This window comes from Cupressus sempervirens, chromosome 8 (assembly GCF_028749045.1).
Source record: "Cupressus sempervirens isolate cs-2001-9-10 chromosome 8, ASM2874904v1, whole genome shotgun sequence".
In the NCBI taxonomy this organism is placed as follows: domain Eukaryota; kingdom Viridiplantae; phylum Streptophyta; class Pinopsida; order Cupressales; family Cupressaceae; genus Cupressus; species Cupressus sempervirens.
The window spans coordinates 216,579,644-216,606,215 of NC_143125.1; the positions used below are offsets into that span (position 1 = coordinate 216,579,644).

Below are 26,572 nucleotides of genomic sequence, written 5' to 3' on the forward strand. Positions count from 1 at the left end.
CGTCCTTGCATATTCAAGCCACTGGGTGCTTGTGATATTGTTAACTATCTGTTTTCTCTTTTGTTGCAGTTCCTTCCAAAATTTCTTGGGTTTTGCTTGCCTAAGGTGATCTTGATGAAAAAAGGTCACACACTATAAAATGCCACTTGATTTCAACCACAACTATACCACAGACAACACAGGCTTTTACTTCCCCTTTTATTGGGGTTTGTCCATTTACCCATTTCACATCTGAAAGGGGACACCAGTGCTCAATTGTGCCATTGAAATAGGTTTCTTCATCAATGCAACTCTCAAAATGGGTTTTTTAATCTTGCTTCCAAATGGGGTTGAATAGAAATAATACAAATTTAAACCCCTTTTTTACGGCACTATAAACTACATAATGTGTGTTTCCCCCGACGAAAAATCAGAGCAGAAAAAAATGGGGGCAAATCTAAGGGAGATGGATTCTTGCATCGGGCTAATATGATTTTGACAGTTGAATGTGAAGCATGCCTTCCACATAAACATTAAAAACTGTACAGAAATCTCACCCAGAATAAGATGACAAAATGAGATTTATCAGAAAAACCTGAAAGGTTTTCATGCATTTGTTTACTCATTAAAATATTTATAACAATTTTTTCGCAAAAGAGCAACACAAATTTTTTTTTTTTGGTCCAACCTGAAAAACAAAATCATGTCAGAAAAAACTGTGGCAATATTCAAATCTTATATTGCAAGCGTCAACTTCTGATAAATCAATACTGGAAAACCAAATCTGATCCTGTTCAAACCCAGAGCCGAAGGAACCTCTGACTTAAACATATACATAAGGCAATCAAAATAAAACTTCAGAGAGACAGAACTTTAAATAGCAAGAGCATAAAGATGGTTAGCAACAAAATCATAATAGAATATCATCTTTTCTCTAGGATGGTCAATTGTGAAGTATACAGCAACATTGATAATTGTTTTAAATTTCCCATTCAGAAAAGAGCCCCCCAAAAAAATAACTCCTGGGTGTTCACCATTTTCAAAAGCTAGAAGTAAAGAATTCGTTTGGAGTCTTGAATTATGCTAGTTTTCCATTGCAACCAAGGTAAATAATATACAATTAACAGGCTCCAATGAACTCTTCTGAAGGAGTTTATGATAGCGTTTGCACAATAAAGCTCTTTCCCACAGAATATTGTAAAGAAGTTTTCCAGCCTCTTGGGCATACAAATTGTAGTCCACTGTAACAAAAATAAAAAATAATCTGGTGCCCACAATGGTTCACCAAAAGAATACCATTCTATAAATTGCTTGCCTTTTTCTGATCTCCAATAGAAAAAGAATGTAGAGATTATTGTACAAAAAAAGGACAGAAGCAATGATCATTGATAGAGAAATACAGGACAAGCATTCCTTCTAAATAATTGTATAAGAAATCTGCAATGCTGGATGTGAAAATGATAACTGCTCAGTAGAAGTATATGCCAGAATTTGATGAATATAGGGAGCATGTCTGTTTTGAAGATTTAATCAAATGATCCAAGCCTTGTCATGATTTAGCGTTGTAATGATTAGTGGACTTGTCATGATTTACCCTTCAACTTCACTGGGTCCATCTGCCCACTGAAATAATCTGATGAAACCACTTCCAGCTCTTGTCGGCCAGTCCATTCCTCCCCAGGTTTCAAAGCAATGGGTTTTTCAACAGCTGCAGCTTCAATGCAAACCATTCGCATGTATTCATCATCACCAAAATCACCCAACGCTTTAGATTTCTTATCCCAAGGATTCCAAACAGCTGTTCATCACCACATTAAGGCTCTAATCATTTTACTTGATGTCAACACATTATTATGAAAATAATATCTTCAACAGATATAGCCAAAAGCAGAAAATATATGGACAACCTTAGATAATCCTGTGATTCCATTTTATGGTGTTCAACTTAAATGCTAATTTCACTGTACTAAAATCCTCCAAATCTGTTAACTGGCTACTGGAAAATAATATCAATAACTATTCAGGAAAGTGCAAAGTAAGCCCATTAATTAATAAGTGCCCTGAGATGTAAATATATGCAACATGCCCAGCCATAATCCATCAGGTGCAGGCCATGGCAAAACTGCAAATGCATATGACTTAAAACAAAGTGCAACACGCCTGCTAAGACTACCATACAATCTGCTCATTTGGCATCAATAGACTTAAAACCCAACAGAATGCTTCATATTTGAGTAAACTCTCCAAAACCTTAACAATGGTTATAAAAATAAGTTCAACGCAATCAGTTTGTTACCTGCATCAGGACACCCAGTTTTGCGAAGGACAAAAGTTCTTTTCTTCTCATGATCAATAACTGCAAGTGATTGTGGGGTGCTCAAGTAGATTCGATCCACCTTTCAAAAACAGAATATAATTATAGTTAGCATTTTTCTAAAGTTTTTACAATGAAGAAGATGTGCAGTTTACCCTATCTTAAGTAACAAAGTTACCTCAGAATCAAAAGTAATAGAATCTGCTTGCTCTGTGAAGCGCTGACGGTCCTGAAGATTATCAAAATAGTCCAAGGTTTCCAATCCTTCAACCCGCACATCACTGGAAACTTAATAAGTCAGACATGCACATGTAATTGCATAAGATTTTGTAAATTTCAATACAACAAACAAGCTGCCCTGAAACACATGAGGCAATACATAACATTGCATCCTTTCAGCACTCACCCATTTAATTAGTATTGAAGTTTGATTGTGCTAAAGCTCAACACATTAAAATATATACAGATGAATTTACACTAGGAGTAAAGTTGTGTTGATTTAGATAAGAGTGTGAACAATCAACATTAAGTACCTGATATCAGAAACAGACAAATGGGTATGCAAAGAAAGGGTGAATGTGAAAGGCTTGTTGTTAGTATTTCTCACTCGTGATGTCAGTTGAAGTTTCCCTGCTGCCAAGGTCACTCTCAATCTCAGTTCAAAACTGCCATTAATGCAACAAAATTATTAAGTAGCAAGAATATGATTTCTGACAAATATTACTATAGATATCAGAAACATTATCCAGGAAATGCAAACAATATTTTTAAGGGTTTGTCCTGGTCAGAGTAAGCAAAAACAATAAAATTGGATCCCAAGGTTCAGTATATCCATATTTGCTTATCATTCAGCCTTATTTGCGAGAATTAAATTAGGTAGTTGAATCATTTGAAATTAGTGCATCGCTGTTTCAAGTAGATGAAGCATAAGCAACAAGATGCACTTTGGGGTTCACATGTATATCATGCCTGTACTTAGATGAAAAACATAGGAAAACTCCAGGAGTTGTGTTGATGCTTCCCCAGAATTTCAAGAGTAGGTTGAGATCAGATAGACAAAATTCAAAATGTTAGGAAACCTAACTTTATCAATTTTGATCTGAGAAATAAGAATGACTGTTAAGGTTATATCCCTTGCATATGGTTTTCAAACTCTCTATTAATATGGCCTAAAATATCCAGGTATGTTTCCAGTAACCATAAATAAAATTCACTTGTATGGAATTGGGATTACTTGTTAGGCCAGATCTTCATATCCTCGTTTGTAGGTTTCAGAAGTAGATCAACTGCAGCCATTTCATTGGCAGGAGGAAGTTGTGGGTCGGGATCTATAACCCACTTTCTGCTCCTTGCAAATCCATGCCTCTCCAATGAACCCAGATTCCCGAACTGCATTAGTAACAAATTAAAATATTTCAGGATAATAAGAACGTCCAAGCTTTGAAATCAGTGTAGAACAAGAAAAATAAAGGCTTACCTGTGGAAAACAGATAGCAATCCCTCCTCTCACTGGCTTTGGTGGCTTGAAGACAGCCTAACATGCACATATAGGTGAGTGAAAGTTTAGAATTATAAACAGCTAATGGGATTGGAAAACTATTACCAAAAAGCACGGTTAAAATATGCAAATATTTTGAGTTTGGGCCTGGGTCACAAAGGTAATATGCGGGCCTAGCATAAGTGAGACCTCCAATATGAACCCTGCATGCACCCGTTGAGCCTAGATTACTGTCGACAAAAAATGTTAACACCATGAGATTGAAATAGGTTATAATGAGTTCTGTCTCTCCCCAGGTAAAAATGGGGAAAAAATTATATCATATACCACAGGTTTGTGACTCTTAGAAAAACTAAAAAGTGTATGTCATCTTAAAAAAGATGAGAAACATTTGAAAACCATGGTAGATTGAAAGCTGAAAACTGCAGACAGTTGCACTTTTGCTTTCTGTTTTTCAACTTTATTATGCCACAGAAACAGCAGGCTGAGGACACAAGATGTCACATAGATAGCTATAAAGTAGAGTATGAACTAGGCAAACCATACTTCCAACAGAATAAACTAGATTAAAAACTCACCAAAACCTACCCTGACAGGTGAGTTCTTATGGAGCAAAACAGCTGCCAAGCCTCTACCAAAAACTTGGATGAGTTTTTCAAAAAACATGTCAATTTGTTGGTGACAAACTTGCCAAGACATCATGAATCTGTATAGAAAACTTGCTGACCATAGCAAAACGATAGTCTGTGGTGATTGAAGGCAAAAACTCAGTTCATTTTTCAAAATTTCACTCTTTTAGCTCCCACTACTTCACACATTGACAAAATTCCCTGCAATTGTGGCAATGCGAATGAATTTTTAGTTTTCATGGGATGAATTTTTTTTTGGAAGCATTTAAAAGGTATGTCTCTGAACTTTTTTTGTGTCTCAGAGTTTTTGTTTTCCCTCACTCCATCGTTTTATTAATCCATTGTTTCCTGCGGTATTTTTTGTTAATGGCAAGAGATTGCACTTGAATATCTTTTTAAAAAAATGTTTATGAAAGGGTTTGAAACATTGAAATTCAATTGTTTGTGTAAGGAATGGTGTTGGGAAGTAAAGTAGGTGGCCAGGCAAAGGATTCTACTAGGAAGCATGGAACCCTAGGGGGAAAAGTATGAATAGTAATTTGTAATTATTGTGGACAGAAGATGGCAGGAGGTATCAAACAGCTCAAATTGCATCATGCAAGGGTCCTTGGAAGAGATGTTTCACTTTGTAAGAGCATTAGGTTATATGAGAGGTTAATATTCTCTGTACTCCATACAAGGATAGGAAATTAGACAAATAAAGCACTGCAACAGCAATGTTAACTGTAACAGGTGCCTCTGCGAAGATCAAAGTGGTGAGCTCTTGCATTATCCAGTATCCCACATACAAGGCTCATCCACCTCAAGTAGTTCTAATTGGCTACCTACATCTCATTCAGATATTCATGGTTCCTTTGTTCCACATAAAACTTCTGCCAAATTTTGATATTTCATTACCATATCTTTCACATTGCAGGCAACCCTGATTGGGTGTCAGTTGTCACAGTAAGCAAAGGGTATAAGTCACCAACCTATTATGATTTAAGTGGGCTATTGTTGGATGATGTTGTTGGACAGTTGACGGCGCAATAGAAGAATTAAAGACAGTTTTGCGAAAAAAAGGCTGAACTATTTTGTCTAATAAATGGACGAATGGCAAGAACTGTGCCCTAATTAACTTCTCATGACTCAAAGTCATGAAGTGATGTTCTTGAGTAAGTTGAAACCTCAGATGCAGTAAAAAACACTGATACACAATGCAGCATGTTGAATGAGGTAGTTATGGAGGTGCATGTGCAAGATATTGTCCAAGATAAGATGCAACATCTGTCAACCATTAGGCAACTTACGAGAAGCCACCTTGCTTTTTTCAAAGTCCTTGAGGACATCAGCAACTTTTCATGAGTCAAAGACAACCCTTGGGTGCTTAATTTGATGAGAAAGTACAGCAATAGTAAGGAGCTTGTGCAACCTTATCATGCAATCTTTTTACCAATTTATCCCTTTGTAAAGCACATCAGCCCCACTACCATCTCTCAAGCAGATGTTCGTGTGATCGAGGTGGATGCTAGCAGCTTGTTCCAATATGCCCAGAGGGATGATTGTAGTCAAGCCTCTTTTAGATGAAGAATTTTTGCCAAAAATAAGGAAGAGATCCACAAGATAATTTATAAACAGTTTTTTATTATTTTAGTTTACTGTTTTCTTCCTGGCCTTTCCAATTCAGATTTATTGGTTTCTTGTAGGTGTCAAAGGCTTTGGTTAGGGTTCTGCAGTTGGTAGATATAAGAAGAAAAACAGCATGGGTTTATTTATATGAGACCATTGTTAAGGCCAAGGAGGCAATACAACACTTTTATGCATCAATCCAAAGAATATAAAAACTCATTTCGACATTACCAATAGGAGGTGGAATAAAAAGCCCATCAATACATCCATGTTGATCACCAGTATTTGAATATGAAGTTTTTTTTAATTTTTCAATAAATGCTTCAAGGCTAATAAGGACATCGTGTGTTGATGTTATTATGGTGGCTAGCGCATGTGGTGGTACCCGAGGACATGCCTAATGGTACATATAAATCCATTATGGAGGATAGTGCATACAGTGGTGTCCAAGGATATAATGGTAGCTATCTCAAAATCAGTTATGGTGGATAACATGTGGTATCCGAGGACATGCCATAAAGGTAGTCTTCTAAAGCCACTATGGTGGATATCACATAAGGTGATATCCATGAACATAACATGTGGTAGATATATCCAAAATGATCATAACCTAATTGTAATCAACAAGGATTACTCCCTAGCTAAGAGGGAGTGTTGATGTTATTGTTGCTATGATGGGGTTCCTTCAAGCCGACATAGAGGTCGTGATAGTTTAATTGATAATATAATTACTGTATTGACAATAATTTTATATATATATATATATGACAAAGTGGTGTTCCTTGGTGACAAGGCACCAACCACGTCTATTAAGGAAGAATATGCCTTCCTCTAGGCAATTAATTGAAAAATAGAAATAAACACAATTTGAAAGTTAACATCGTGGATGGCCCCAACACATGAATATAGAGGATGGTCTCTCACAATGACCTTAAAGACAAAATTCTGAAGAAGTTTACAAGGCCACAGACACAAGGCTGTTATCTTCACCTTTATGCATTAGAAAAGTAACAACTTTGTACAGATAAATAAATAAATCATTAACTAAAACTTTCAGTTTATTTTCCAGCTTATGAATCTCTAAACTTTGTCTTTGTAGATTTATAGTGAGAAGATTGTGGTGCACAATCTTCAAAGTTTGCCAGCCCTGTAGCAGTTCTAGTTGTGAGTGGAATTTGAGCACATTTGAAGCCCTCCACACCAAGAAGTGCAAAATACTGACTCAATAGTACTTAAATAACCTTGTTCTTGTGAAATACATTTAGCATCTACCTCCCATTGACCTTCATGACATATTTTCATATTTAAATTGAAATGTCAATGATATGGACGAGCCTAAGAGACCCTCTTTTTTAAGAAAGGTAAAACTGAAATTAATAAAGAAGTAGCAGAATGGGCAGAAGGTGTAACCACATAAGAAGGTAGAAGGTATGTGAATGGATGCAGCTGCCTACAATATGCCTATTAAAGAGATATTTTTCTCAAGTCGAATCAATATCATCAACTTCAAGAGCACCCACACAGCCACTAAGAAGCTCTACTCATAGAAGAAATTTGTAAAATATTAATTGTAATTGCAATTTTTTATCATATAACACCGTGATTTGTATTAAGTTTCTTTATTGTCTGTGAATGAATGACAAACCACTTATCTGCTCTCTAATATCAGTTCTATACATGTTTTTAAATGTGTTTTTTTATGTTTGAAAATCTTGTTAATTTTGGCTCGACTACTGAGTCCAAGTCAAATTTGGGTCTGTCAAGTTTTATAAAGTTACAAGTTTCTTAATTAGTAACTATGGAATAAATAATGAATTCATCAGTGATGTCACAGTCACCTTACTGCTCATGAAAAGTAACTCTTCTCCATTTTCACTCTTCCATGAGGTCACTTGTCCACCATACAGCAATACCTACACAAATATAACATTAATATTTTATACATATGACCTAAAAGAGAATTGATAAATTGAGAATAACATCAGAACCACAACACAGATTAATCCATTAATTTATGTTGACACAATGTTAAAATCAAGGGATAAAGAATGTAAAAAGGAAATATGAAGTAGATCTAATAGCCATATTAAATATAAGATCAAGGTTACATTAAACCATCCTATGCTCTTAAACTAGTATCAGCAACCAGCAACAAATGACACAAAACCAAGTATATGCACGTATGTAAGTATTAATTGTTTTTTTCTCAATTTCGCTCTTCCAGAAGCCAGTTGCCTGTCATACAGAAAAAAGATACACAAATTCCACATATAACCATATAATCAGTGAAATGATTAAAACTTTTAGATTTCAGAACCCTGTATCGTGAGCAACTCATGAATAACCTGTTTGCGGGAATCACTGACATGAATGAAGCAAGAAGACTATAAAGAAATAAAGTTATCATAATATTGTTTTAGGTATGGCTCCAAAGAACCCTACAATATGCACTATGAATGATATCAGCGACAATAAACAATAAATCAGGAATATAAACATATAGACATATACCATCTTGCAGTAACAAATATCTCAACAAATGCAGACATGTGACCTATAATCCATAACAACAACAAATGCCATGGAACCAGGAAAACATGTATACTAGTCACATCAAGCTAAGCAGATCTGATAGATCAGTCCCTCGGGATATGGTGTAGTGGTAAGATGGGGCAGTTATTGCAATGGTCCCTCACAGAACCTAACCCAACTCAGCAACCAATCACACACAAATAGGAAAAAGCACATATCAAAGTACTGATAAATTTATAACATTTCCAATGATTTAGTGTTTTTGTAAGTGATGACCATGTCTATTAAATTATGGTTTAACAGGTAGATATAGAACATATTGCAAAAAAAACACAAGCCTGCAACCCTTAGCAGCAGCAAACATCATAAAACAAAAAATAGATCTTCATAATTCTTACTGTTCCCACCAGGCCATCTTTTTCTGATAACCTGTTATGTAGGGCTATAGTCTAACAGCATATCAAGCACTTATCAAAACTAACAAGACAAATGATCTTTAAAGTTATACACATATCAGTGGCAGATGACCTAGAATCAAGAATACATATATACAAGCAATGATAAAGAAGATCATGCTTTCCAAATTAAAAATTCCAATAAGAAAGCTAATAAATAAAATGGAACAATTTTGAAACAATTATATACATATCACCATAAGCTTAATTTATATAAGCAACAAATGTCAAAGAACCAGGATCACACATACAAGTGTTTAATTACATAACAATAGACAAGAGTATTCCACAGCCTATGAAGTTGGTTGAGAGTTCTTTTAGATTCAACCGTATGTATTTTACTTTTATTGCATACTTCTCTCCTATCCGGAATATGCATCACCAAGTTTAATCTGAAACATTGGTGCAAAGAAACACACAGTTGAATCCAAAACAACTTCCAACTGATTTACGTAAGTTCCACCATGCTAATAAGCCCGGTGATAAAGAGGGCAGTAAGGCTGTGGCCTTGAATTAAGATGAAAGCAGTTATCAAATGAACTCGTACATAGTAACTAATCAGCAGCAAATGAAACACAACAAGGGATACACATCGAGTAAACTATATTGATTCAGCCAAGCTAGATTCTGAGGATCAGGTCGGGAAGGCTGTTGCCTAGCAGTAAGATGAGCTATTTATCTGTGATATACAAATTAAAAAAGATAGTCTACTTGTCTATCAACAAATACACAAAGCCTAATAAGCATGCCTTCACATCAAGAACCCCCCTGTCTTAATGCGGCTAAGAGCCTGCCACTTTCAATGAATCCTAGGATTCGATTCAAGAATAGTACAGAAAAATTGAGTGGCTAATTGACCAGAGTGGGATGGTTAACCCGCCAAATTTTCCCGTAAATAAAATAAATCCAGACATCCAATAATACGTAAAGTAAACATGGCCATTTATTGCAAAGATGGGTCGTGCTCAAAACACAACGTGAGCAGCTACACGCTAAAACATAACGTGGCGGGTAACGTATGACTTGGGAAAAGCATTGGAAGAGTTTAAATGAATCCAAGAGTTCCTTATGCAATTTACAAACTGGGTGCTATCTGACTGATAAACTACATTAAATCCCTACAATAGTTAAACACAGATTTTTATCGAATTTTTATAACTGACATGTGGAAGCCAACAAACTTTAATAATTCATTCACAGTCAAACAGAACAAAATTGGGTAACTAACACCTACCTCAGCGGATGACCTTTTGGGCCCAAGCAATTTGATTCTCTCAAGCCCAGTGGCAATATCCCTTTCAATCACAAAAGTCGGATTAGCAGATGTTGTTTCAGAGTGATTCGACATTATAAAAATATGAAGAACACCCAAAGAATCCCTGTCCTGTAAAAAAAAATTGAACAAAATCATGTGTGGAAAAAAGAACCATAACCCACCAAACCGAGAACTCATATATAATTAATTTTAAAATCCAATGAGAAAGTAGAGCCCTCAAATTACTGGTAAGAAGAGGAAGGAATATATATCGATGTCAACCTTGTTGTGGGTTCCCTAATTTATTGTTGTTGTTCTTCATCTGTCATTGAAAACCCGTTCCCTTGAAACCTGCAAATGAGTTTTTCATACATTCAGAAAGAAATTGCATAGATGTAGTACGGGGGCAGGAATGAAGAAATAGACAAAGAAAGAACTATTTTACTTCTTTTGTCTTTCTTCCAACTGTTTTTTTTCTTTTGTGTGTCCTCAGATTTCCATTTCGAAATTCAAACCATCGTGTTTCGTAGCTTTTTGAGAAAAGAAATGTTGACAGCAAGTGGGGAAGTTGAATGTGATGGGTGTCATTGAAAAACAGTTCTATACCATTTGCCTTCGTGATCTTTCTCGTCAGACGGATTCAGGACCATAAAAATTACTGAACTCTTATGTAATTATTTTTTTGGATAAACTATTTTAATGTGATTTCTTTAATTCGAAAAAAGTCAACCTCCTAGATAATGGTTTTGAAATTCAGTTGGCTTGTCATTGTTTCAATAGTGAGTTAAGGGGTCTTCTATCCATAGACTTTCAAATGTAATGGGATTGTCTTCTTTCCCAAACAGACACTTCTTGTTTCATGAAGATGTTTATATTTTAATTTGGGATAAAATAATGTGAAGAAAAAATAAAAAGAGATTGAAAAGATATAAAATATTTTATTACAATATTTATACTAGCAATCACATGTTTTTGTACATGTAGCAAATGTGCCGATAGAACATGAGATTTAAGAGAAAATGTAGAACGAACATTAAATAATGTAAATATAAGTTTTTTTTTAAATGAAAATACAAAAATTAAAAAATTGAAAATTAAAACATAGATATAAAATTTATAAGATAAAAAAAATTTGATTATTGCAAAAACATGTTCAATAATTTTATAATTTTATAATTGAATTCAATTTATCAAGTATCAAAAAAATATATATTTTTAAAAAAATCCATCAAAAGAAAAATTAATAATAGAAATACAAAAAATAATATGAAAAAATAACATCTCTAACAAATATTCTATTGACTAAATAAATTATAAAAACTTTAAAAAAATATTTAAAGAAAAAACTAAACTAATTAAAAAATAATGTACAATAATTTAAAAACTAAAACCTAAATCAATTTAGAAAATCAAAAGTTAATTAAATAGAGATCACAACATAAGCTAAAAATGTGGAGATCACAAGTAATTATTTTTTAAATAAATAGTATAGATATCTTAAATAAATCTACAGAATGATAGATATCCACTACAAAATAATTATTATTTAATTTACTACATCTAAAATTATTTATATTTCCTTTATCTCTATTTATTTAATTTTTAACTAACTTAATCTTTTTATTTTAATTTCTTTTAAAAAATGAAGGATTTATATTTCCAAATATTATAATTTAAACAAATATTTTATTTCGTATTTATTAAATTATTTTCAAAAGCATATTCTATTTATAATAAGATTTAAAGTTTTGACATGTAGATGGTTGTCAAATTTAATCTAGAACAATAAAAATTAACATTGACACACTCACACCATCCCAGTCCACCCATTTTGCCATTGTAGAATGTCTATCGGCATTAATAAGAAAAGAAAAATAATAGATAAAAGTGGATATTCAAAATATAATAAATTATATTATTAATAATTTTTAATTTAAATAATATAATATTTACTAAAATCTTTTAAATAGATTAATAAATATTATTTATTTAAATTAAATTTATCAAATATGAAAAAAAAATATTTAAAATAACACATCAAAAAATCTATTATGAAAAATTAATAAGAGAAATACAAAAAAATAATGTATAACAAATATTATTGACTAGATAAATTATAGAAACTAAAACATAATATTTAAAGAAAAAATTAAAGTAATATTTAAAAAATAATAATAATTTAAAAACTAAAATATAAATCAATTGTAAAAATCAAAAGTTAAATGGATAGAGATCATAACTTGAGGTGGAGATCACAACTAATAAATAGAAAAAGAAAAACGATAGTTAAAAGTTTTTCTTTAGTCTTCTTAAACAAAAACAAGCTAAAGAGTCAATTGATAAATTGCTCATTAATAATCAAATGATTTCTGATATTGAGGTTATCAAAAAAGAGTTTGCTTGGTTTTATGAAGAGTTGTTCACCTCTGAGGATTCTCAGGAAGCTAGAGCTCTTAAAGATCAGTGTAGAAATCTTATCCCCACTAGAATCTCGGCTGATGATGCTTCCTTCCTTGAACAGCCTATATCTTTAGATGAAACTAAGATATCCATCAAGTCGCTTAACAATGACAAAGCTCTAGGACCCGATGGGTTCCTTGTGGAATTTTATAAAGCTAACAGTAAGTGGATTTGCTCTGTCCTTCTTAATATTTACAATGAAGCTATTGATACTGGCACTTTGGGCATGGAGATTAATTCTAGAATCATTAAACGCATCCCTAAGGAGGGAGATAAAGCCCTAATTAAGAATTGGAGACCTATAACTCTCCTAAATGTGTCTTACAAGATTCTTGCCAAAATTATGTCTAAAAGGTTGGAAACTATTCTCCCTAAATTTATTTGCCCTACTAAAACTGGGTTTGTTAAAGGGAGATATATCCTGGAGAATTTGATTACTAGTTGGGAAGCCCTTAATTGGGCTAAACACACTGATCAAAATGTTGTGATGTTTTTGTTGGATTTTGAAAAGGCTTATGATAGAATTGAATGGGATCTTATCAGTATGATGCTTGATGATTTCGGATTCCCTTCCTACTTCTGTGGTATTGTTAATATGCTTCACAAAGATGTGCATGCCCAAATTGATATTAATGGTTCTCTTTCAACGCCTTTTCCCTTGGGCAAGTCTATTAGGCAAGGCTGTCTGCTTGCCCCTGCCCTCTTTGTTATTGCCTCTGAAGCTCTTTTCTACATTCTTAGAGACAACACTTTATCCTCTATTGTCAGTGGCGTCACCCTCCTTGACAATAAGACTCTCATTAATTGCCAATTTGCTAATGATACCTCTCTCTTTCATGAAGCCTCTAAAGATAACTTTGCTGCTATGATCAACAAGCTCACTTTTTTCTATAAGATTTCTGGAGCTAAATTATCTCAATCTAAGTCTATTTGTTTTGGATGGAAGGACTAACCTCCTGATTGGTTTAATAAGTTTGGTTTCCAGTGAGGAGGTCCCAATAAAATAGTTAGATATCTAGGAATCCCTTTTACTATTGATCCTTCCTTAAAAGATATGTGGTGCTGGGTTAAAGACAAGATTCATAATAAGGTAAATAAATGACATAATAAATCTTTGTCTTTTGCTAGTAGGCTACAAGTCTGCCAAAAGATTCTATCTTCTTATAATATTTACTATGCTTTAGCTTGGATGTTCTATGATTACCGAGTCATGGAAATTCAAAAAGTCATAAGAAATTATCTTAGTCTGATGGCAAAGGAAACAATAAGATCCACTCTGTCAAATGGAGTTGGTGTCATGTTGATAGGCTTTTTGGTGGTTTGGGTCTAAAAGACCTTAAACTAAGTGGTCTTGCTTTAGCTGCCAAATGGATCTTTCATGCTTTGGAGGGTGATGAACCTTGGAAAGTTTTAGTTTGTAGCAATATTGAAAGAGGTTATCCTAAGAATGCTAAATTATGGAAAAATCTCCCTCTTGCTAATCTTATTTGTATTGATTCTCCTATCATGGTTCAAGGTTCGGTTGTTTTCAAATCCATTTGGAAGGCCTGGAACTATGTTAGGCAATTCATTACTAATAAGGATTTTTTTGACAGTAAGACCCTCCATGGTGAGAGGTCCATTTGGTGGAACCTTAAGCTCGGTAATAAACCCCTTGTTTTAACTTAAGGTTGTTCCGCTAAGTGTTGGGCCAACCTTGGGTTAAAGAAATTTATAGATATTTTTGAAAATGATAAACTTATTCAGTGGGATGAAATAAAAACCAAAATTAATCTTTCTGATTCTCATACGAAGACTTATAATATGATTGTCATGGGCAGCAGGAATATGCCTACTGTTTGCCATGTGGATTCTAATAGTTTTCTAAAAATCAAATGGCCTAGTGGTATAGTTATTTCCATACTTAAAGATAAAAATATTTATTTTATTATTAACAGTAGAGATGATATTATCAAGCATATTAATTATACCTGGTATTCTAATCTTGACATTCCTTCATGGAATAAGATTATAGACCTTTTTGGAAGAGTTCTATTGATTCAAAAATTAAATGTTTCAAGTGGTTACTTATTCTTAATAGACTTCCTATTGGAATCTCCTTTTCTAATACTAATATGTGCAGCATTTGCAGAACCCCTGAATCGGCTAGGCATATTTTCTTTGAATGTTCTTTTGCTAAAGAGGTTTGGTTAATGTTTGGTATTTCTATCCCTACTTCTTTCAATATTCTTGAGGTTATTACTAGTTTCATTTCTAATGCTAAAAAAGATGTTAACATGTTTTGGGATATTATCTCAACTAACATTCTGTGGCAAATCTGGAAATGCAAAAATGAAGAAAGGTTTCAAAATGTCCCTAGATTGGTTACTGAGTCTTTTTGAAGTCTCATATATTTCAAAAAAAAATTGCAGATTCAAGTTACTATGAAGATCAACAAGGATAAATTCAAAAGATTACTTAAGGATGGGCATGCTACCTTCTTTGCTATTGAACTAAAGAATGGATATTTCTGGAGGAGGCACCTGGACAATATTCATGCTTTCAATCATTCTATCATCCGCATTAGCAAAGAAATTAAAAGGAACCCTCAGAATACTATGGCCTAGGAGTTTTACATGCTAAAGAAGATTCAAGATCAGAAGAACTTGGTCAGGATAGAAGAAGATATGGGATGGACTACGTGGGTGGACACCTTTAATGATGTCCTTTATTAGTTGCCTTTCTTGGACTCATCTTTTTCAGTCTTTTTTGTTTTCTTGTTGGCTATATGTATTATTCAGCTTCTTCTTTTTGTGTGAGGCTGGTCCTCTGACACTTTGACCCTTAGTGGTCTTTGGTTGTTTTATGTGATCTCCTTATTCTTAATACAAAAATAGTTAAAAGTTGAGATAATAACTAATAATTAGCAAAACAAGAGTTAAAAGTGGAGTGAGATAAAAAAAAAATTGGCCCGTAAATAATTAATGGGAAGGATTTGCAATTGTCTGGCCAAACTGACAACTTTTCCAACCAACTTACAATTTTTTGGTCAAAAATTAAATTTCCAAGAACAAAGTTCCCACAAATAGTCTATCGGCTAAATTAAATAATTTTAATAATAGTAATATTTTATTTTTATTTTAATATTTAATATCTTTTAGGCAAGCACCTACAACACAACCGTAAATTGTGAGCTTCTTATTGGAGAGGTCTTAGGTTCGAATCTACTCACACTTAATAAATAATGATAATTGATCACAACACATAATTAATCATCTATTAGAATATTAGTCAATTATACAAAAAATATTTGAAATGATATTGTCTTTTTTTCAAAGATATTCCTCTTTTTGAATATTAGTCAATTATACAAAAGATATTTGTAATAATATTGTCTTTTTTTCAAAGATATTCCTTTTTTATAAAGATGCTTATATTTTAATAGTGGATAAGATCATGCTAAAAAGATTTTAAAAAATCAAAAGATATAAAATATTTTTTTATTATTATAAGACAATTTCAACAATATTAACATTTTAGATTATTGATATTTATTTTTTATTTTTTAGGGTTTAACATCTTGTTATAATTAATTTTGTTATATCAGTCAATTTAGTGTTAATACTACTTACAATTGTGAGGATGCTACTAGATTATAAAGATAGCATGAATTATACAATAATTATTAGTTATTGCAAGGATATAAGTGGAACATGTTCATCTAGTGCTAAGATATTATTTGACAATTTAAACTTGGGATTTTGTCTTAAACCTTATGACCTTTTCATTTGAGAAAACTCCTTTTACAATAGTAATATTTATTATTATATAAAGTTTATAATTATTTCAAGTTGGTACTACATCTTCTCTCTCATGCTAACATACATTCATCTAATCTAGATGTGTCAAGATCACTTCTAAACATAGTATTTAAATTTTATTTTAAATTTGCCACTTGATTTTTGCCTTGTTGATCTTCTCCTTCTTTTCAATTCTACAAATGAATTCAAAGGGATGTGATGTATTAAATGCAAGGGAAAAGTCCACATGGAAAAATAAAGTAGTGCTCCCTAGCAAGCAACAAATTTTAAATAATTTTTCTAAAAAACAATATTGAGGCAATTGTAGTACCTCTAAGATTGGAACTATCATTTTTGTCATTTAGAACTGATAATGGAGCTAAAATGAAGGTTTTATCGCTAGGTTTGAACATGTTTAAGTAATAATGTAATTAATAACTTGGTAGAAGGTAATCCACTAGTAAATGTCAATGTTACTCAAAGTGGAAATTACTCCAATTGAAATCCAAGAAATATTTAGAGAAAATGTGGTTGATACAAGAAAATATGGGGATACTGATTCCATATGATATTGATATATAAAGGCTAGCAAAGTGGTGAGCATCTTGATGAATTGTGACATTCATGCAAATAATATCATCATATAGATGGGATACTCCAATAAGATTACTAGATTTTGTATTTTGTGTGTGACAAAGGTGTCCTTTCATGGTACCTAAAGAATCACTTCACTTGCATAGTGTTAGAATAAAATTTAGTTTAGGATTATGTATTTTAGACCATAGATTATATATTGGGAGAAACCCTCTCTTGAATTGAGAAATTGTTGATCTCTACGCCTCTGTTGCCTATTAGTGTCTAAACACTTAGTCATTTACTAGGAAAGGATGGAGGGTCATCATTGCGACCAAGTCATCTAGTAAAGGCCCAGCACATGAGGACTTGTTTATTTTGTATTACATGTCGAGCAAGTCAAAGATTGCCGAGCAACCCATTTGAGATGAAGCACATACATAAGTTGAGCATACACAATTGAGATTGAGTAAACTGGAAGATGGTTTTTGCTAAGCAAATAGAAAAGATCAAGCATGTAGAAGCCAAGTGCCAACATGAATGTTAGTAATGATTAAGCGTTAGAGCTTTCAAATGTTGAGCAAACCAATTTTTTCATATGAGTTTGTAATCAAACAAACACTTATGTAAACTATTTTTGGTTGACCTCTATATACTTTTAATGATCATAGAGAAAATCAAAATGGAGTTTGCATGTCTTTAGAGATGGTAATGATCTTGAGAAAAACAAAGCAACCAATCAAAAAATCAAAAGGGAAACAACAAAAGAGATGAATTATGAATAGTTGCTTATGATCCAAAACTTTCAAAGATTATCTATTTAAAGAGGGTTCTAACCCTAGGATCAAGTGTATAAAGGAGAAGTGCATGTGTGTGTGAATAAATGGGTGAATGAACAAAGTGAAGGAGTGAACAAGGATAGAACAGAGCAAGAAAGGCTAAGTCTGAGAGGAGATTAGATAGAGCAATCCAAGCAATGAAGGACATAACAAAGATATCAAATTAAGAGATAAGATTGAGACATTGAACACAAGAGATTCAATATTAGCTTTCAGAGAAAACTAAGGGTCAAGTATTGAATTTTTTTTAACATATTGAGTCAAGGAAAATCTCTTAACCAAGTGATCCTAACAGGTCTATGTAAATCTCTTAACAAAGTCCTTTGATTGTAAGTGTAAAAACCTTTAACAAGGTAAGACCTAGCAATCTTAATAGCTTTTAACATGGTACAACTCTCACAAGGTAGATCATATATTATGGTCAAATATTGTAGCCCTAAAAGCTTAACTTTACTGTTGCAACAATGAAGATTTGTGGGTTTCATCCCCAACCCAATTTTACCTTTACACCGAAGTGTTTATGGGTAACCAAATCATTTTTGTTATGTGTTGAATCTTTTCATAGATGTGATGTTTTCATTTACATTTCAATATTACAATGTTGATGTTAGATCTAAGATATCAGATGTATTAGGTGTGAAATCAGTAATTTGGTTTTGTAAGTAAAAGTTTAAGATATTGATTCACCTCCCCCTCCCTAGAATCTTGTTTCCCATTAAATCTTTCCAATAATTGGTATCAGAGTTAGGTTCTCCTGGAAGAAGTCTAACAACTTGAGAGGACCATATCTTAGTATCGAGGAATACCTAATGGGAAAATTCATTGAGAACCAAATGATTGAAATCTAGATCATATTGCAACAACTTGAAGGAGCGAGAGAAGAGTTAAGAAAATCCTTGACAAAAAGGAAAGAGTTGGCAATTCAGCAAAATGACACACAATATTATGAAGTTGACACAAAATGACTATTTGACAATGGGAAAACTGGTGATAGCAATGCAGCAATAGCATAACTACTAGAGAAGAACAACATTCTAAGTAAAGAAGTAGAAGAACCCAAGAGAGAACAAGAAACTCAATCAGTAAGACTATGTGAAGTGATAAAGACAAAGAAGAAAGTTAAAGAAGACAAAATCATGGTTGATGAAGTGAAAAGACAGATGGCAACCATACTTAAAGAAAGATCATTTGAAGTCCAAAATATCACAAACAATCAATTAGATATGATGAATTAATTGATAATTGCTACTCAGGAAGTAAACAGGAAGGACTTGGAGATCACATACTTTTGGACTAGGATACAACAAGATTAATTCATCTACTAAAGAAGGAGAATCATCAAAGAGTGGAGAACAAATAAATGCAAAATCCAAAGGCAAACCAATGTGTCATCATTGTGGTAAACTTGGACATACAACTAACATTTGTAGAAGCAAGAATGGTATGAAAGCTTCTAAACCTAAGCCCATTGGTAATTGCTTTAATTGTAAGAAGGTAGGACATCAAGCACATGAATGCAGATTAAAGAAAAGTGATTCACTCACTACATCTAGATTTGAAGAACATTGTTATAATTGTCCAAAATATGAACATATAGTGCATGAATGCAGATCTAAGGAAAAATCTAACAGGACATCTAAAACCATCAAGAAAAGGTAATACTCGTCATTGTGATTATAGTACATGGTACAACTATCATTATTGTGGAGAATATGGGCTCATTCCAAAAAATTGCATTAAGGCACATTGCAGAGGAAATTACAAGAAATAGTTGAATGGAGAACTAATTTATTTTAATCATCTCAACATTGGACATGTTAGCAAAAATTGTAAAACCAGAGCACTAGCACCAAACAATGGAAATGGAAAAGGTAAGAAAAAGGTTGAGGTAAAGAAAATATGGAAAGAAATAGTGGAAGTTGTTGGAAATCTAATTGAAAAGATCATATTGTTTGCAAAAAGGGAGATTGTTGATAAAGAATGTTTTCAATCATTGTTTTGTCACTGATGTCAACCCTACTATTTGTTGGCATGACAATTTCTTATAAGATCCAAGTACTATCACTAAGTTGATTGATGAAGATGATTTAATCAAAAAGATGTAACAAAAAGCACTTAAAGGAAAGGTTGAGTTATAGTTTTGTAATGGAGTGCAAGGATCAGTTAAGATAATGGTAAAATGATGTATTGATAATATACTTGAAGATACAGAGCTTGGCCACACTTAGATACATTAGAAGTATAAGTTGTAACAAGGTTGTCTGCAAAGCTTGACTAAGTTCATTAGTGAGTGTTGAGCAAGCTAGTTCATGTCGAGCAGATTTTTAGTTAGTGCCAAGCAAATGCAAAATTTAGTGTGTGCCAAGTGAAATAGAAGGAGTCGAACAAGTTTAGGTGCCGCACAAAGTAATAGGTGTCGAGCATCAAAAAACTTAGTGGATGCCAAGTGAATTCATAGTAGGTGCCGAGCATCAGTAAAATGTAGTTGGTGTCGAGTAACACAGTATGTGTTGAACACCAGAATTTCAATAATATCGAGTTGCTGCATTATTTGAAAAGTCAAAGATTCGCCAGATTTGAGCTGACAATTTTGTTACCCTGAATTTTGTTAACTAGATGGAGGATAAGGATGATGAGCTGGAGGCACAAAATTTTAGGTAAACCATTTTTAGGCAAATTCAGGAGGATTCTTCATGATGTTTCTAGAAGGAACAAGATATGGGTTAGATTCATTGAATCTACCTAATCCATTCAATCTAAAATTAAAAGCGAGAAGATTAAGAGCGAGAAAAGTTTTCTAGACTTCTATTTAAGGAGTCACAGGCTAAGAAGCTAGAGTTGCTGGGTCAAAATTGTTGAAGGGTGTCAAGGAGAAGGCATCGAGAAGAAGGAAGAATAGAGCACAGAGACTCTACTTTGATAAGTGGCCATATAGGAGATTGCACTGGTGCATCGAGCATGGAGACTCAAGGAGACAAAGCTTGAAAGGAGGATAGGCTATCAGAGCTATAGAGACTAAAAGCTAGGCAATGTTGTGAGTTGAATAAAGATCTGAAATCTTCAAGTTAAGTTGTGAATTGTATCAGGTCAAAAGCCCTTGTTGTTACTCTCTAACAATTGTACTAGTTAGGGTAAAATCCTATGGACTTAGGTTGGTTTAATAGCCATTTGTAAATCCTTTAACAGGGTGACATTCCAAGTGAATGTTCTAAAAGTCCTCTAACTAGGCCCACTTCTAATAGGGTGGTTGAATCCTTTAACCAGGTCACATTTAACAGTGTGTTGTAGCCTTTAACAGGGTAGGTCTTTCACATGGCATCACTTTAGAAGAGTGAGAATTGAGTAGCATGTTACTGGTGGTTTTTTCCAAATTGTGTTTCCACATAAATCATTGTGTTATGTGTTTATTCTTCATGTGTTATTCTTGCATGTTGATTTTTAGTAACTTGCTAAGTAGGAAAGCTTAGCTTGGATGTATGAATAGTTTAATGGGTTCACATTATTGAGTGAAAAAGTTTTATTAGGACATTTTGACCTTGAATAATTGATTCACCTCCCACCCCCCTAATTATTCTAAAGCATTTCTAACAATTGGTATTAGAGCCATATGTTCAATTAGTTTAAAGGTACTAGAAGTAGGAAGATCAAGATGTCCAAGAGAGAAGTTCCCAAGCTTAACAAAGATAACTTCACTACATGGCAAAGTCTAATGAAGTTGCACCTTGGATCAATAAGTGATCATGCACAAACCTCAATTTAAGTAAAACATGTTGATCCAACTATACCCACTGTTGGAGATTGCCTCTGCCCTCAACTATGTTGAATTCGATGGCGTCAAGGGATGTGACTCTGCATTCAAGATGTGGAAAGCCTTGACTAATATCTATGGAGGAGATTAGAATGTTCAAAGAGAAAAAAGAGAAAGCCTCAAAGGAAATTTTGATGACATGAAAATGGAGGAAGGTGAGAATGTTGCTCAATATGCCTCTAGAATGAAAGAAGTAGTAAGTGCAATAAGAAGTCTGGGTGGTCATATAGAGGATGACACTATTAATAGAAATTTCTTAAGAACCTTGCTCCCCATCTATGTTATTAGAGTTTTAGCCATACAAGAGTTAAGATGTGTACTAGGAAACACACTAACTTTTGAAGGAATGGTAGGGAGACTTACTACATTTGAGTTGTCCAACTTTGATAACTACAAACCTGAGAATCTTGAATATGCTTTCAAGGCCAAGCTATCATTAAAAGACACTGAGGAAATGAAACTAAAGAAGAAGAAAAAGACAAAATATGCAACCAGTGATAGCAATATAGATGAAGAAGATGTGGAACAATTGAAAGCACTACTGACTAAAAGATTTCACAGAGGCAAAGGTAAATTCAAAGGCAAGTTGTCTATCATATGTTTTAATTGCAATGAAGTAGGACATATTGCTGCAAGATGCACATAGAAAAAGAATTATAGAGAAGGCAACAAGAACAAGAACAAAAGAGAAGATGATAACAGAGATTATAAAGACAAAGGTAAAAAGTGCCACATTGTTGAAGAAGAGGATTTTGATGAAAATGATGATGAGGTAGTCTATGTAGCCATGAAGGATGAGTCAGATAAAAATGAGGCAACAACATTGGTAACCTATGTGAACAAAACTGCCAAAATCTATGACACTGATGGAAGCCTGATAGGAAAAGGAGACCAAACTAGGAGTAATATGTTTTAGCTAGATATGGAAGATGCAACTTGTCTTATTGTAAAACTTGATGATGTGTAGTTGTGGCATAAAAGGATATGTCATGTCAACTTTGATAATCTGATTAACATCAACAAAATGAAGAAAGTCAGAGGTTTGCCTAAACAGAAAAAGCCTAAAAATACAATGTATAAACAATGTTAACTAGGAAAGATGACCAAGTCAAGTTTCAAAAGTAAAACCTACACCTCCAAAGAAGTATTACAGCTAGTCCATATAGACTTATGTGGCCCAATAGAAGTACAAAGCTACCAAGGAGACATATACATAATGTTGTTTGTTGATGACTACTCTAGGATGATGACCGCCATGTTTTTAAAATAAAAAGTTGATGCATTTCAAATGTTTAAGTGGTATTTGGCTAGGGTTGAGAAAGAAATAGGAAAGAGTTTGAAGTGTCTAAGATCAGACAGAGGAAGTGAGTTCACATCAAAAGAGTTTGAGACATTTTGCAATGATAAAGGAATTAAAAGACAAACATCAGCACCAAGAACTCCACCTCAAAATGACATTTCAGAGAGAAGGAATAGATCAGTGATAGACTGTGCTAGAACACTAATGATGGAGAAAAATGTTGCACTAAAGTACTGGAGAGAAGATGTTAGCACTATTGTTTACACTCTAAATCGAGTTCAAGTCAAGAAAGGTACAAATGCAACACCTTTTGAATTATGGTATGGTCACTCACCCAATGTAAAGTTACATTTCAAAGTATTTGGTTGTAAATGCTATATTCTTAAAGATTCTAGGAATGACAAGTTTGATTCAAATAGTGATGAAGGCATATTCCTTGGATATTCTACTAGAAGTAAAGCATATAAGTGTTTGAATACTAACACTAACAAGATTGTGGAAAGTGCAAATGTAAATTTTGATGAGCATGTACAAGCTCATATTGATGTAACTAAAAAACCAGAAGAATACAAATCCTTTGTATACTTCTATGAAGGAATGCCTATTGAAGATGAAGTTGCTAATCAAGTTGGGAATCAACAACAAATTTCAACATCAACCAAGTCACAACCAGTGAATGTTGAGCTGCATTTAGAAGCTGAGTTACAGAATGAAGAAAATGCACATTTTGACTTTGAGATCAGTACACATAAGAGAGATGATGAAATACCAGAAAGAGATGTGCACAATGACTCTGAAGATAAAAGATCAAACATGGAAAGAAGGATAGAACTAAGACTATCCAAGTATGTGAGAAGACATCACTCTACAGAACAAATCATTGGTGACAAGGAGGCTAGACCAATGACAAGGAACAAGCTAAGAAATGAATCATGTCTGCTGAGCAAGATTGAACCCAAAATAGTGAAAGATGCACTACAAGATGATAATTGTCATTAAGCAATGGAAGAAGAGATAGAGCAGATAGAGAAGAACAAAACCTGGACCTTAGTTCCAAGACCAGATGATAAGAACGTGATTGGTACAAAATAGGTATTTAGAAAAAATCTTGATGAGAATGGTGAGATCACAAGAAATAAGACCAAACTAGTTTGCAAAGGTTATGCACAAGAAGAAGGACTAGACTATGGGCAAACATTTTCCCCTGTTGCAAGGATGGAAGGAGTAAGAACACTACTTGCATATGCTACCTACGAAGGTTTCAAAGTCTACCAAATGGATATAAAGTCTACTTTTCTAAATGGTATAGTGGAAGAGGAAGTCTACATAGAACAACCAGAGGGATTTATTAATGACAACAACAAGGATATGGTTTGTAAATTGCACAAAGCACTCTATGGTTTGAAGCAAGCACCTAGAGCATGGTATGAGAGACTGGACAAATATCTTGTGAAGATAGGTTTTGAGAGAACAGATGATAATAGAAACCTGTATATCAAGGCAAAAAAAGGTAAAGATATTCTGATATCTGAAATCTTTGTTGATGACATAAAATTTGGAGGAAAAGATGCTCTATGTAAAGATTTTGCTAATCAGATGAAACATGAATTTGAGATGTCAATGTTTGGAGAAATCAAATTCTTTTTTGGATTGCAAGTACATCAACTAAAACATGGTATATTTGTGACCCAATCAAAATACATCAAGGAGATACTCAAAAAAATTGGCTTAGAAGATTCCAAACTAGTCAGTACACCAATGGCAATAGGACATAAGCTATCCAAAAATGATGAGTCAGCTGAAGTGAATCAGACAATAGATCAATGATTGGAAAGTTACAATATGTTGTGCATAGTAGACCAAACATTGCATTAGATATTGGAATAGTGGCAATATTTTTTGCAAATCCAAGAGAAAATCATTTTATGGTAGTAAAAAGAATACTGAGGTACTTAAAAGGAATAGATGACTTTGGCTTATATTACAAGAGGAGTGAAAAGTTTGAGTTGAAAGCCTACACTGATGTAGATTGGTGGGGTAATATTGATGATAGATTAGTCACTTGGACCAGCAAAAAGAAAAGTTGTACCTCACAGTCCACAGCAAAAGCTGAGTATGTTGTTGCTGCTATCAATTGCACCAATATTGTATGGATCAAACATCTATTGCAAGGTATGAAGGAAGAGGTGACTGAACTTGTGATACTCTATTGTGATAACACTAGTGCCATCAACATATCTAAGAATCCTATGATGCATGCAAAAATAAAGCATATTTCAATTAAGTATCACTATGTAAGAGAATTAGTGGAAGACAAGCAAGGATGGAATATGTCAGCTCAAAGGAACAAATTGCCAACATCTTTACAAAAGCATTACCTAAAGATGCATTTGAGTATATTAGAGGTAAATTAGGGGTGATACCCCTATCCAAGGTTGTGTGAGCAATAGCAAGATTGGCCTACATCAAATGAGTTGAATGATGAAATGTTACAAATTGATGCAGAGGTTACTCACTTTAGGTTTCTACCTGAAGTAATCAAAGTACTGAAATTTCAAACAAGTCATAAGTAAGGTGATAGAGGGAAAATTGAAGTTCTTGCAAATGCTACACCTGCATGATAAGATGTTGAAATAGTATGTCTTTGGCATTGTTGTCAAAGAGGGAGAAATAGCAAAAACTAATTAAATCTATAGAATCAAATGGATAAAGGGAGATATAGAATAGCAGAAACTGATTGATGCATATAGAGGAAGAAAGAAAATGTAAGAGGGAGAAATAGTAGATAAGAAGAGTAGAGTTGATCAAAGTATTAAGCTGCAAAAAAGAGGGAGTCATACAGGAACTGATCAAAAAGGAAAGAGAAAGGAAACAACAGCTAAGAGGGAGAAGCAGAAGCAAAGAAATCAAGATAGAAAATCAGAGAGGGAGATGTGAAAAATGATGGTAACACAATTTCTTTTAGGCATTTTTTTTTTACTATTTTAACTTAGCATTTTGATAACTTGGTTTATCAATTTGGTTTGCCATCAATGCCAAAGAGGGAGATTGTTGGAAATCTGATTGAAAAGATCATATTGTTTGCAAAAAGGGAGATTGTTGATAAAGAATGTTTTCAATCATTGTTTTTTCACTGATGTCAAACCTATTTTTTTTGGCATGACAATTGCTTATAAGATCCAAGTACTATCACTTAGTTTATTGATGAAGAGGATTTAATCAACAAGATGTAACAAAAAAACCTAAAGGAAAGGTTGAGTCATGGTTTTGTAATGGAGTGCAAGGATCAATTAAGACAATGGTAAAATGATGTATTCATAATATACTTGAAGATATAGAGATTGGCCATGCTTAGATACATTAGAAGTATAAGTTGTAACAAGGCTATCTGCAAAGCTTGACTAAGTTCATTAGTGAGTACCGAGCAAGCTAGTTCATGCCGAGCAAATGCAAAATCTAGTGTGTGCTAAGTGAAATAGAAGGAGCCAAGCAAGTTTAGGTGCCAAGCAAAGTAATAGGTTATGAGCATCAGAAAATTCAAAA

General features: G+C 33.5%; 1 protein-coding gene across 4 annotated transcripts; it reads right to left on the reverse strand.

The window, feature by feature from the left end:
• Positions 1-1,043: 1,043 nt before the first annotated feature.
• LOC149542271 (putative glucose-6-phosphate 1-epimerase) lies at positions 1,044-10,940 on the reverse strand. 4 transcript variants are annotated; one of them, XM_089797264.1, is made up of 10 exons: positions 10,716-10,940; positions 10,553-10,621; positions 10,250-10,399; positions 7,867-7,941; positions 3,771-3,827; positions 3,528-3,682; positions 2,827-2,958; positions 2,472-2,574; positions 2,276-2,375; positions 1,044-1,777 (listed from the first exon to the last, which is right to left on the reverse strand). In XM_089797264.1, exons 3-10 carry the CDS (start codon positions 10,361-10,363, stop codon positions 1,563-1,565), a joined length of 951 nt encoding a protein of 316 aa, XP_089653390.1. In that variant the 5' UTR covers positions 10,364-10,399; positions 10,553-10,621; positions 10,716-10,940; the 3' UTR covers positions 1,044-1,562. The 4 variants fall into 4 exon arrangements, with proteins under 4 accessions (XP_089653390.1, XP_089653392.1, XP_089653389.1 ...); XM_089797266.1 differs by lacking the exon at positions 2,827-2,958 and having other exon boundaries at positions 10,716-10,852; XM_089797263.1 differs by lacking the exon at positions 10,716-10,940 and having other exon boundaries at positions 10,553-10,688.
• Positions 10,941-26,572: the final 15,632 nt, after the last annotated feature.